The following is a 13,232-nucleotide window of genomic DNA, read 5'->3' as shown; positions in this document are numbered from 1 at the left end:
TTAAGTGCATGTTTGGGATTGCGATTTACAGCACCAAAAGGGCTTTTAGGTTCCAAAAAACACTTTCAAGGAAAAAATTGGTCGTTTGGGTTTCTTTTAATAAAGAGCTTTTCGTCCTCCCAAACGTTAAACCGAGCGTTTAGCCACAAGCTCCAATTTGGGGCTTTTGACCAAACGCACTTTAAATGGAAAAGGCGCGCCGCAGTTTTTGTTTAATGAAAATAACCTAGTGCCAAAAATATCCAAAATATTTCACATATTTACAACATTACCAATATATATACAAATTTTTTTCATACCTTGCGCCTCCTCCGCGAATTTGAGAGCTGCAAACCCTTCTATGAATTTGAAAGCTGCTGAGTCCCGTCACCCATCTTTGAGAGCTACATATTGTGGTATGTCTTATTTTTCTTTTGATTTCTATATACTCTGTTCTTTCGAGGGTCAAAGAGAGAGAGAGACGAAACTTTGACGTTCTTGGCTACAAAAAAACATAACCAAGAGAAAGGTGTTTATATAGAAAGAGAAAAATCATGGTGAGCAGTATAGTTTTTTGAGCAAAGTGACAGAGAGACGAGATTTATGTATTTTGGCTTGTTTTTTGAGTGTATGGTTTTACTGAGTGAGAGATGGAAGAAAATATTGAGGGAGAGAGATATACTTTGAGGAGTAGCAGAGTGAGAGAGACGATCGCTTTATCACTCTGCTGGCTTCTAGATGTTTTTTTTCTTTCTGAACACTCTTTTTTGCATTGTTTCTGATGCTGCCCCTTTTTCTGCATCTTCACGTGCCCCGTTTGAATTATCTCACTGTTTCTTTCTCTCTCACACGTCGCGCTCATCTCAAAGCCTTGCCCTTCTGTCAACATAAAGGAAAAGGACAAGGACGTGGGTCAACATATTTGACAGAGATATTTTGCAATTTTTTTCTCTCTCTCTCACACCACAGACTCAAGCCTTCTTCTTTGCAATTAATTAATTTTTTTTTTAATTTTTATTCTTTTCTGTGAACCACATGGATTTGGCAGAGATATTTTACAATCTCCTTCTCTCTCACACCACCGAGTATGCCTTCTTCTTTGCAATTAATTAATTTTTTTTTTTTTTTTATTTTTTTTAAAGCAAAAACACTCCTGCAACTTCATTTTATATATATAAATATATAATCTCTCTCTCACCACCTTTTTGTCCTTTGCAAATTGCAACACTTACTTCTGAAACGCTTTATATATATATATATATATATATTTTGTAAACCTCTTTCTCTCTCACACACACCACCGAATCAGGCCTTTATCTTTGTAATTATTATTATTATTTTTTTTTTCTAAGCAAAAACAGTCCTGCAAAACTTGATTTCAGCAATTTCATTTTACATATATAATCTCTCTTTTACCACCAACTCATGTTTTTGTCCTTTGCAACACTTGATTCTGAAACATACTCAATATATATATTGAACATGTTTTTTTTTTTTTCTTTCTAAAACTTGATTCCATTATTTTTTGATATTGCCCTTTTGTTTGATGGACATGCATATTATTTATGTAAATATGATTTTTTTCATTCTATCAATTGATCAATTTAAACAAATTTTTAATTGTTAATAGTGTTTAACACACTTTTTATTTATAATTTTATCAGATTATTTATTGTGTGACAAAATGAGTAAAAAAGGTCAAAGCAACGTTGCTGCTACGGCAGATACTCAGATAAAGAAAGTAGTTTGGATTGAAAAAATGCTAGAAGATTAACTTGACATATGTATTACTGAGATTCATGCTGGTAATCGCCCAGGAACACATTTCAATAGGACATGATGGAAAAATGTGATAGATAAATTTAATGAAAAAACTGAAAAACAATATTGCTATAAACAACTAAAGAATAAGTGGGATAATTTGAAAAAAGAGTGGAACATTTGGAAGAGATTGATAGGGAAGGAAATTGGCCTTGGATGGGATCCGGTGAAAAAGACAATTGATGCACCCGATGATTGGTGGGAAAAAAAATTGCAAGTATTATATTTGTACTTGTCTGTTTTTTGTTTAAATGATTTGCACAAATGTTTATTATTGATTTTTACATATACCTAAATACAAGAAGTTCTAGAAGCAACCAAGTTTCACTCGATAGGTTTGACTTATGCTATGAAGGTGGAGATATTGTTTAGAGATATAATTGCCACTGGGGAGGGATCTTGGGCACCATCCATAGGGTTGGTTCCTAATGATATTGGTTTCATAGATAGTGCAGAAGTAATGCTTAATGAAGATGACAATATTGTAGAATGTTTAGATGTTTTGGATGATGAACCAAATCTCAATACACATGGCATTGATGATATTCCTGCTGATTTAGATACGCGGGATAAAGGAAATAAGAAGTTTGGTCTTGCGGTTCAATGTAAGAAAAGAAAGAAAGGAGTTCAAATTGTTAGTGAACATTTGAGTCGTATTTGTAATGTAATAGAAAGTAAGAATACAGTGACATCTAAGAGCTACGATAAGCTTGGATGTAATATTGAGGAGGTAATGGATGTTGTTCGGGGGATTGCTGAAAGAGAAAATGACATTGATATCCTTAAGTTTGCAACAGAGGTATTTCTTAAGAGATCACATAGAGAGATGTTTGTGACTATTAAAGAGCCATGGTTGCAGATTGACTTTATTAAGCGAATGGGAAATAGAGAAATTAACCGTCGTAGCATGGATTAATGTTGTTATTTTTTAATGTTGTTTTGTTATGAACTATTTGAGAAGCTATAATGATTTATTTGAGTGTTATTTTTTGTTTTTTGAGGTGTTGATTTGTGTACTAAGATGAGTATATTATAATATTTCATAACTATGTTTGGATGATGTTTTTCTTATTTTTATGGGTGCTTATATATTTATTTTGTATTTATTTCTTTATTTGTTTTCCTTACAGACATGGACAATAGTGATTATAACACTCAAGATGATACAAGTGATAGTGATTATGGTGAAGAGGAAAATGAAAATAAAAATGATGTTTTTATTTTAGCAGTTGCAGCAGTAGAATTTGTTGATGTTTTTATTTGTTTTTATTTTGTATTTATTTCTTTATTTGTTTTCCTTACAGACATGGATAATAGTGATTATAACACTCAAGATGATACAAGTGATAGTGATTATGGTGAAGAGGAAAATGAAAATAAAAATGATGTTTTTATTTTAGCAGTTGCAGCAGTAGAATTTGTTGAGAACTATTATATGCCATATATTGCAAAGGAACCTTGTAGGACCTCTTCTCAAACAGGTTATAAATGGATTATGGAAATTGTACAAGGTAATCCTGATAGATGCAAACAAAATTTCAGAATGGAAATACACATATTCCTTTACTTGTGTAAAGAGTTGAAGGAAAAATATCATTTAAGAGGTACTAGGAAATTAACTGTTGAAGAGTTGGTAGCTATGTTTTTGATTACTTTAGGCCATGGGTTTGGGAATAGGATAGTGCAAGAAAGGTTTCAACATTCAGGAGAAACAGTTAGTAGACATTTTTCTCATGTTTTAATGGCTGTTTCAAGAATGGCGGTTGACATTATTAATCCTATTGATAGGGAGTTTAGGGATGTTCCAAGAAAAATTCGTAATGATGAGCGGTATTGGCCATACTTCAAAGATTGTATTGGAGCCATTGATGAAACCCATGTGCCAATTAAAATTTCTCCATCAAACCAAATACCATATATTGGTCGAAAATGGACTCCTACTCAGAATATTATGGCTGTTTGTGATTTTCGTATGTGTTTCACATTTGTTTGGGCTGGATGGGAAGGTACTGCACATGATACACGCATTTTTTTGGAAGCTATTCGAAATGAAGAATTGCGACTTCCACACCCACCTAGAGGTTTGTATTTAATAAAAATAACAATAATGAATTATACATGAACAAAAAAAAAAAAAATTATGACCGTTATTCGTATATTTTTTGTAGGAAAGTATTACTTGGTAGACACAGGATATCCTCATATGAAGGGATACATGGGGCCATACAAAGGAGAACGGTATCATCTACTAGACTTTCATCGCGGAAGCCAACCGAGGGGTATGCATGAAATTTTTAATCATGCACATTCATCACTTAGATGCACTATTGAAAGAACATTTGGGGTTTGGAAAAATAAGTGAAAGTTATTGCATTGCATGCCGAGTTTTCCTTATGATAAACAAGTGAAAATCGTAGTAGCGTCTATGGCTCTTCATAACTTCATTAGGAAGCATGCAATAAAGGATGCTGAATTCCAACCATATGATGATGATGAGGATTTACTACCTACTGACAGTATAGGCGATGACGAAGCACAAGATGAATCAAGCATACAACAATCAGAGACATCATATGAAAATTCTATGAACATTGAGCGTGATTATATTGCTAATCTACTTATGACCCGTTAATGTTTTATTTTTATTTTTATTTATTTTATTTTATTTTATTTTTATAAACTACTTAAAATGTTGTAAGGATTTCCTTGAATGTGGTTCTTTTTTATGTGTTAAATACTTTTAAGTGTTGTGGTGTTAAAAAGTGTGTTAAATAATTTAAATAATTTTTTTTTTTTTTTTAAAAAAAAGAAAGAATATGTTGACGTTTTGTTACATAAACCATTACAAAATAATTTTTACTTGTGAAAGCTAACATTAACCATTTTTATATAAAAAGGTTGGTATAAAATGGAAAAAAAAAAAAAATCATTACCAACCTTAGGCCTTTATTGAAAAACATGTAATGATTTTACGTAAAATGACATATATTTGGTGTCACATAATGATTTTTTTTTTGGGCCTATATTAAAAAAAAAAAAAAAATCATTTCATGTCCTTTATTGTAATTTTTTCAACTAAAAGCACTTTTTTTGTTTTGTTACCAAACATCAGTAACATCAAAAAAGCACTTAAGACATGCGGTTATCAAACATGTAAACAGCTTTTCAGTAATAGCATTTTTGACAAAAGCTCATAGGCAAAAACTCTATATTCAAAAGCTCTATTTTCCACCGCAATCCCAAACTGGCTCTAAGTGTAAAACAATTGTTTAGTTTTTTTTTTTTTTTTTTTAAAAAAAAAAAACCAAAACAAGGCTTTGGTGATACGTTGTGCATTCAGTTATTTTTTCAAAACAAGTTTCTAATAAAACAGTGTATCCAATAAACAGTAAATCAAACTTCTTTTCCATAGATCTCTCCTCACTTTGCTTCTCTCACAAATGTCTCTGGCATGCGGTTATTCCTTCCAAGCCTTCAGACTCCGGCACCACTTTCTCTGCATTCTCAGCGTTGGGCGGCCACCACGAGCCACCGACAAATGTACTCAACTTGATCGTCAGGGTCGTTTGAACTGCTTTCTCTATTGGTTTGGATCCTCTACAAACCAAAAGTTTCGGCATACTTAGCAGACTGCATTGTTTCATTGAAATTTGGGATTATGTGGAAGTGTTTCGCGTAAGATTCAAGGTAGTCGATAAACTGATATTTTGTGGGATATTCTGAATACTCCTCCGGGAATGAAAAGTTGGGTAGTTGGCAAAATTGTTTTGGGAGATGAAGCTTGAGGCAATTTTGCCACAAAGAGGCAAAGCAATTTGACAAAGCAATAAAAGAAGCAAAGCAATCAGAAATTAAGAGAGAAAGAAAAAGATGAACCATTATGTTTTGCTCATCCAACCGAGTTTTGAAGGTTACCATTTTTCACTTAAAGTAATTTGGATTTTTTTTTTTTTTTTTAATTCTTCATTTGTGATGTATATTTTGGCAGTTGCTGGTGTCAATTGGATTAGGAAAATTACTCTTTTCAAATTCGTCAGTTTTTTGAACTTGGTTTAAAACAACATGTTTCACACTTTCACTCAAACACCAATTCCCCCTCTTTTTCACATATAGAAATTTGGATTTTAATTTATTTTTTTATTTTTTTGGTGATGTATATTTCAGTAGTTGTTGGTGCCAATTTGATTAAGAAAATTACTCTTTTGCAAATTCGTCAGTTTTGGACTTGGTTTAAAATACCATGTTTCACACTTTTACCCAAACATCACTTCCCATTTTTTTTACATATAGAAATTTGGATTTTTTTTTTTTTTTTTTTTTTTTCATTTGTGATGTATATTTCAGTAGTTGTTGGTGCCAATTTGATTAAGAAAATTACTCTTTTCAAATTCGTCGGTTTTGGACTTGGTTTAAAACACCATGTTTCACTTTCACTCAAACACCACTTCTCCTCTTTTTCACGCATAGAAATTTGGATTTTTTTTAATTTTGTTTTGTTTTGTTTTTTCTATTCTTCATTTATGATGTATATTTAGTTGTTGGTGCCAATTTGATTAAGAAAATCACTATTTTCAAATTCGAAACTGACACATTCATTCTTTTCCCAAAACTCAGTTTTGGATTTGGTTTAAAACATCATATTTCGCACTTTTACTCAAACACAAATTCCCCTCTCATTAAATGTAAGTTTTAAACTAATTGTCATATTTACATTTCGAATGTAAGTTTCGCTTTGAACTCTCAAATATCTCTGTCTCACCCTTGACTTCGACAAATTTTCAATTTCTTTCCCTGATTAATAGAGATTCATGAGGATGTATTTTGTTTGTTAAATGTAGGTTACTTTACATTTGCAGGTCGTGTTAAAAGAGAATGATAAATAAACCATTTGTTTCTTTATTTTTTGTCATTATGTATTCATTTTTCTCTTTATTTTTTGTACTAACTTTTATATTATTTTTTAACTTCTGTTCGAAAAGTAGTTTCATTTATTATTATATATTGAGATTTAAGAAGATGTTCTAAAAAACAAAAAACAAACAAACAAACAAAATCTCTATTTGACAAGACTTTTTTCTGTGCATGTGAATTTCATTGAAACTAAGAAAGTACACAGAAAAGAAATTTATTTTTTATTATATTACTATTTTTTATTTTTCTACAGCAAATATAAAAAGACAATTAATTTATGTTATATTAATATTAATTTTGATTAAGTTCTGAAAATTGTATTTGCAGATCGTGTTTAAAGATAATGATAAATAACACAGTAGATATCGATAAATAATCTATTTGTTTATCTTTATTATATGTGGCTCTACGCTCTGAATTCCATTTTTTGTCCTTATTGCTTGATTTAATTTTTATATTATTTTTTCACTTTTTGTCTAAAATTAGTGTCTTTTATGTTCTGTACGCGAAGGATGTTCAAAGAAAGAGTCTCTATTTGACACTATTTTTTCTTCTTCTAAACCTATGAATTTCACTGGAGCGGGAATTGGTTGGATTGATTTTTCTCTTTGTGATTGTTCGAATTTTTTTTTTCTTTTGTTTTGATCGTAATTTAAACAACCAAAATTGCAAATAAATTAATGAAAATCAAATACTACTTATAATTAGATTATCACTTATTTCACTGATTGGTTTATGTTTAAGATGACCAGGATAAGTATTAGAATATCATCTTTAAGAATCATGTGTTATCTAGCCTACTGAATTTAGTTTCAATTTATCCATTACAATTGCTCTAACAACCAATCGAGAATATATAAAATTCTAATCCATATTGCAACGCATTCCATGTGAATGCAACTTTTTTTGTTTTTTTCACTTCATTTTTTTATTTATAATTTTTAGATTTTGTTCATCCATTTTAATGAAGATTTTGTTTATTTTATATTTATTAAAAAAAAATTGTTTATTTTGCTCTGTATTTATTTTGAATGTTCAAAATTATATGAGTTTTATTTGTATTGAAATATAATAGGTCTATATTTTAATTCATTTGAATATGTTATGGGATTTTTTTTTTTTGTGTGATTTACTCGGATTTTCATGCATTTTTGGAACTTTTTTTTTTCTTCTCTTCTTAAGAACAAAAGAAGGAAAAAAAATTTATTTGATTGTTGTACATAAAAGGAACATAAACTCTTTCAAAACACTAAATACATAATGAAGCAGTGAACCTGATGTGAGATGATTTATTTGATTGCCTTAAATGTTAAGTGAAATTATTTTTTTTGTTTATTTTGCTCTGTATTTTTTTTTTATTTTTTATTTTATAAATGTTCAAAATTTATAAATTTTATTTGTATTAAGATATAATAGGAATCACACCATGTGTTCTCTATCTCTTTCCCTGATCGATAGAAATTAATGATCGATTTTAGTCATTGTTAATTTGTAATTAGTTTGTTTGATGAAATATGTTTTTTTTTTTTTTTTTAAATGTTTGGGTTATGAAATTTGCATTTGAAGGGGTGTGTTAAAAGAGAATGATAAATGATGTAGCAAAGAAGTAAATACTCTATTTATTTATTTATTTTTTGTGGTTATGTGCTTTTGATTCCATTTTTTTGTCTCTATTTTTTGTTTTAATTTTTTTAATATTTTTTTTACTTTTATTGTAAGAGTAGTTTTTCTTAACGTTATATATACGAACGATTGTCGAAAAAAGAAATATCTAATTGACATGACTACTTTTTATACCTATGAAAAAAAAGTATATGGAAAAGTCAATTTATTTTATTGTATTAGTATTAATTTTGATTTGGCTTTGGAAATTGTGTTTGCAAGGTCGTATTCAAGAAAAATGGTAAATAATATAGCAGATAATGCTAAATGTACATTTATTTGTCTATCTTTTTTTTTAAAAAAAATTATGTAGTTTTGTGCTTCATATTCTATTTTTGGTCCTTAATTGTTGTTATAATTTTTATAAAGAGAAATGATAGAATTTATTATCTTTTTAACTATCTTTTAATCATTTCCATAGTGAACGGATGAATCCATCATTGAATTTGTGTGGAGTCTACAAATCTATTGATTGATATATTAAATTTGTAGGATGAAATAAGAAAAAGATGGAAAAAATATGGTTGGAAGAAAAAAAAAACTTTATAATGCAAAAGTATGGTTGGAAGAAAAAAAAGCTCTATTTGATTGGACTTCTTCATATACCTTATGAATTTCACTGGTTATGTTTTTGTTTATGCTTTTGAGTAAAGAAGAAAGAGAAATGATATAATTCATTTAGTTTTTAACCATGATTTAATGAAAGTTTTTATTATTTATTTTTTTATTTTGGGTAGCCAGTTAGTTAATTGAATGAGGAGAATTAGTTAGTGTAATTTCTCAAACTTCTCTCTTTGAAAGTATTTTAAATAAAGTTATTTGGTGAATGAAAAGATAAGGGCATGGAAAAATGACTTGAGCATTTGTGTTTTTGTAAATGGTCTCTCAATGCTTTTCTTTTTCTTTAAAAGCATTATAGAAGGCTTTTTTTTTTTTTTTTTTTATTTTTGCTTCATGCTTGAAACTTTTTTTTTTTCTTCAATCATTTATACATTCACTAATTATTATTATTTTTTTCTATCCTGTCATTTTTAAAAACAACCCGTGCATTGCACAGTGTAAAAGCTCGTTCAAATAAGTAGACCGGATTTATAAGAAGACAATAATAACAAATTGACTTGGGTCAAGTTCACATTTTACAAGAGACAACTTGCATTTCAACTTTTTTGAGAGAGAGAGAGAGAAATATCTTGGAATGGCTAATATTTAACCCAATTATGCGATGATTGACTAGGACATCTTGTCTTGCCATAGCCATGCGTAAGTTGCTGATGCTGACCTTTTTTTTTTTTTGTCTTTCTGGGCTCATGATCTTGACCATTAATTTTTTGCAAAAGAATCCCGTGAATAATGGGACACGTGTCTCATTTCTCAAGGTTCAATTGTTAATAAGTTTATTTCTTTTTAAAAAATAGTTGCAATTGTTTAGGTTGCCCCTGCAAATTCATTTAGAGAGGGTATTTTAGTCTTTCGGGTTACAGACATTAACCTTTTCTAATGTTGTTTGAAAAAAGTTCAAGAAACTGACAGTAATGTTAAAAGTAAAAAAATACCTTCTTGAAAATTTGTTTGGGTTTAAGGCTCCGATTATTATGTTTGTAAAATGATTTTTTTTTTTAGAGTTTGGCTCGTATGAAAAATGAGTGAGTGAAAAACAACCAGCAAACTATGGCAGAAAGCAGCTTTCCTAGTGGTCTAGTGAACTCTGACGTAGGTCCAGTAGCTTCTGGCAATGGTTTGGCCAACTCCGGCAATTTCAAAATGAAAAGTTCAAACTTGAAAAATGGTTTGCGGTTTTTTTTATAAAAAAAACCTATTTTACAAAATTAAATAAGGTTTTACTGGTCCATTGAAAATGCTTTTGGTTTGACCACAATTTTCAATCGTATCAAACACCGAAAATAAAAATTAAAAAAAATATTTTAGTTTGAAACAAATATAGCCTAAATTTATTATTTGAATCGAGAAAAGATCATATCTTTTAAGTAATAGTGAAGAAACTTCCCTTTACTTATTTTTTTAATTGGTTTTGTGTAATTTGCACAAAAACAAGAACGTAAAGGCTAGAGAATGTTTGCCTCAAGAAAAATATTCAGTCAAAAAATGGCAAATCAATCTGAATGCTTCAATCCATAGCAAATTGACCCACTACCTAAAAGTTCTCTTGAGAATTTGAAACCTTCTTTCAATTATATCTTCTTGTCCCATCATCTTAATTAGACGACACCATATAAAACAGGCAGACTAGAAATGTTTTGTCATCTTCAGAGCAGCTGCTTCGTGTTCTAAATTTAATCTGTAGCCCAAAACTCATTTCTATTGAAAATTATAAGTAAAAAAAATCTATTTAAAAAAACAAAAAACAAAAGAAAAAAGACATTCCATGAAAGCCTCATGTTTATCAAATTTTATGAAACGAAATAATATAAAGATTGTTTTCAAAATAAAATTTTGGAATTACTAATTTTGGTGGAGGAACATTTTCACAAAATTCTCCTCTCTTATGTGAGACTTCTCTATCTCCATAGTGAGAGTTTTCGTGGCCTATCTTATGAGGGCTTACAGACGAGAGATGAGCTCTACCTCCTCGCCCCGTCTTTCCAGTCCCTCTTTTTATTTGCTCTTCTTTTTTCTTTGCTTTATAAACCAGATTTAATGGCATCCTTTCATCGGACTGGGATCCTCTTCAGTCCAAATGGACCGGAGGGGAGCTGGTTCTCTTTAGCATAGGGGTAAAATTGTCCAAAAAGAGAACTGGCTCCCCTTCGGTCCATTTGGACTAGAGAGGATCCAAATGTCCTCTCACCACCTTCGCCTCTTTAGCCCTTTTTTCAACCCTTCTCCTCCCTTTCTTCTCCGCATGCTTGCCGCATGTGTTGCATTTAGATAGCAAATTTAGATAAGCTACACTTAATCAACTTCCTCTTCCCACGCACCTCATTCCCACACTCTTTGCCTTCCGAACCCCCTCCCCAAGCGTGAGTCCCACGTGCCCTCCACACGCCATCTTCCTCACCACACGGTCCTTTTTCCAAGTAGTAGATCTAAGGCTTTTGTATTGATTTCTCTAAAGATATTGAACCGGATCATTTTTTTACGGATTTTTATAATTTTTATTTTTATTTTTGTTCAAGGAGAAGTTTGTCGAAGTCCTTGACCCCTTCTTTGTGTATTTTGCATCTTGTTAGTTTAATACTGTGTCAAATAAAAAGAAAATTAGGTGGAGAATCTTCCCTTATTATTGTTTTTTTAAATCTCTTTTCTAGTTCATAAAATTATATAATACTTGGACTCATTAGGACTCAATACAGATGTATGCTACTTGAACCTATTTGAGAAAGAATAGTACATGCAATGCAATCTCCCAAAGAAAAGAAGCTTCTGCTTAAATCACGGGCAGAAAGAGATTGAGCAAAAGAACAAAAGAGATAAGAAGGAGAAGCATCTTCCCAATAGACCACAAGTTGGAAACAGATCGAAGAGGAGTCTCATCAAAGTCTTTGGATCCCCCTATCATTTTCTTGACTAGAATCAGGCCTTTTTAGCCACCACAAAAGTTTGAATACCTTTAAGTTCAATCATAAGCTTGTGACTGGGGATGATGGAATATAAGTGCAAAGATCCGTTTGTTAACGTTTTTTGAGGGGTATTTTTTTGTTTGAAAAAATATTTTAAGTGAAGCCTAGACTTATGTCAATTAAGTTGAAAAGTAGTATGCCCCGTTGTTGTGCTCCAATACCACATGAGATTAGATCTTAAAATTGTCCAGAATTATAGGATGATAATCAGGGACAGAACTAAGGGGGGACTAGGAGCGGTCATGGCCCTTGCCAGACTCTTCCCACCAAAAAAAAAAAATGTTAAAAATTTTTATTTAGCGTTTTTGGGGCTTAATTTTTTAAGGGAAAACTTTACAAAATCTCCTGAACTTCTACGTGTTTTAAATGTACTATCCAAAGTTCAAAAACTCTCAATTAAGAGTATTGAACTTTCAATTTCTTTCAATTGCCTTCTTCCATTAGAATTTTCCGTTAAATCTTTTCAAAATTCCCAAAATACCAATGTTTTTTATTATAAAAAATAAAATAAAAATTTCAAAGATTTAGCTGTTTACTTTTTTATAAAAAAAAAAAAAAAATTTTTTAACATCTTTGCAATTGTTTTATTTTATATATATATATATATATATATATATATATATATATATATATATAAACATGAGTATTTTAGGTATTTTGACAAAAATTAACGAAATGGGATACTTGATTGATTACCTTTAATTAATTGAAAATTTTTAAACTTTAAGAGAAGTGTCAAAATGATTGAAAGCTTAAGAGGGTTTTCTGAAATTTCCCCTTTCTTCAACCTTATTATGATGGCCCCATTCAAAAGACATTTCTATGCAATTGGGTCTCTTTATAATTAAGTTTCTAGTTCCATCCTTAACGACAAGATAGATTAATTATGAGATGGGCTCCCTTATCACCATCTTCTTGAGAGTTATTAAGGGCATATTTATCCCAAAATGGACCACTTGGTCATCCATACCCCGATTGAAACTGCTTGACAAATATATTTGTGGAACTTCAAGAAAAACAATATCCCCAACTTTGAACAAAAAACAATAACGTTAAATTTTCAGAAAAAAGACATCACTTGTGATACAACTAAAACCAAAAATTAACACCAAGTATATGCTGCCTATATATTAATTACCTTCCTATCCTTGTAGGTACAATAAATCAATAGCCAAATTTTTAAAATAATAATATTTTGTAAGGTGACAGGTTAATTGGTTTCACGAATGCTTTTGATGATGAAATGGAAATTTAATAAAATTTAGGATAACCTTCACAAAA

The 13,232-nt window shown here is 30.3% G+C and overlaps 2 protein-coding genes across 2 annotated transcripts; both read left to right on the top strand.

The window, feature by feature from the left end:
- The first annotated feature begins 2,149 nt into the window (after positions 1 to 2,149).
- LOC132169038 (uncharacterized) lies at positions 2,150 to 2,716 on the top strand. The gene has a single exon (XM_059580128.1). The coding sequence runs from the start codon at positions 2,150 to 2,152 to the stop codon at positions 2,714 to 2,716; it is 567 nt and encodes a 188-aa protein (XP_059436111.1).
- A 390-nt stretch (positions 2,717 to 3,106) lies between these two features.
- On the top strand, positions 3,107 to 4,432 carry LOC132169037 (protein ALP1-like). The gene is made up of 3 exons (XM_059580127.1): positions 3,107 to 3,881; positions 3,969 to 4,038; positions 4,249 to 4,432. Exons 1-3 carry the CDS (start codon positions 3,107 to 3,109, stop codon positions 4,430 to 4,432), a joined length of 1,029 nt encoding a protein of 342 aa, XP_059436110.1.
- Positions 4,433 to 13,232: the final 8,800 nt, after the last annotated feature.

This window comes from Corylus avellana, chromosome ca2 (assembly GCF_901000735.1).
Source record: "Corylus avellana chromosome ca2, CavTom2PMs-1.0".
In the NCBI taxonomy this organism is placed as follows: Eukaryota; Viridiplantae; Streptophyta; class Magnoliopsida; order Fagales; family Betulaceae; genus Corylus; species Corylus avellana.
The sequence above is the reverse complement of the archived record's forward strand: the minus strand, read 5'-3'. Positions and strand labels throughout refer to the sequence as shown.

Coding starts and splice junctions, on each gene's coding strand:
- LOC132169037 (XM_059580127.1), top strand. CDS start 3,107: ATGGATAATAGTGATTATAACACTCAAGATGATACAAGTGATAGTGAT. Junction 3,882..3,968: donor ACTTCCACACCCACCTAGAG/GTTTGTATTTAA, acceptor TATTTTTTGTAG/GAAAGTATTACTTGGTAGAC. Junction 4,039..4,248: donor GGGCCATACAAAGGAGAACG/GTATCATCTACT, acceptor TAACTTCATTAG/GAAGCATGCAATAAAGGATG.
- LOC132169038 (XM_059580128.1), top strand. CDS start 2,150: ATGAAGGTGGAGATATTGTTTAGAGATATAATTGCCACTGGGGAGGGA.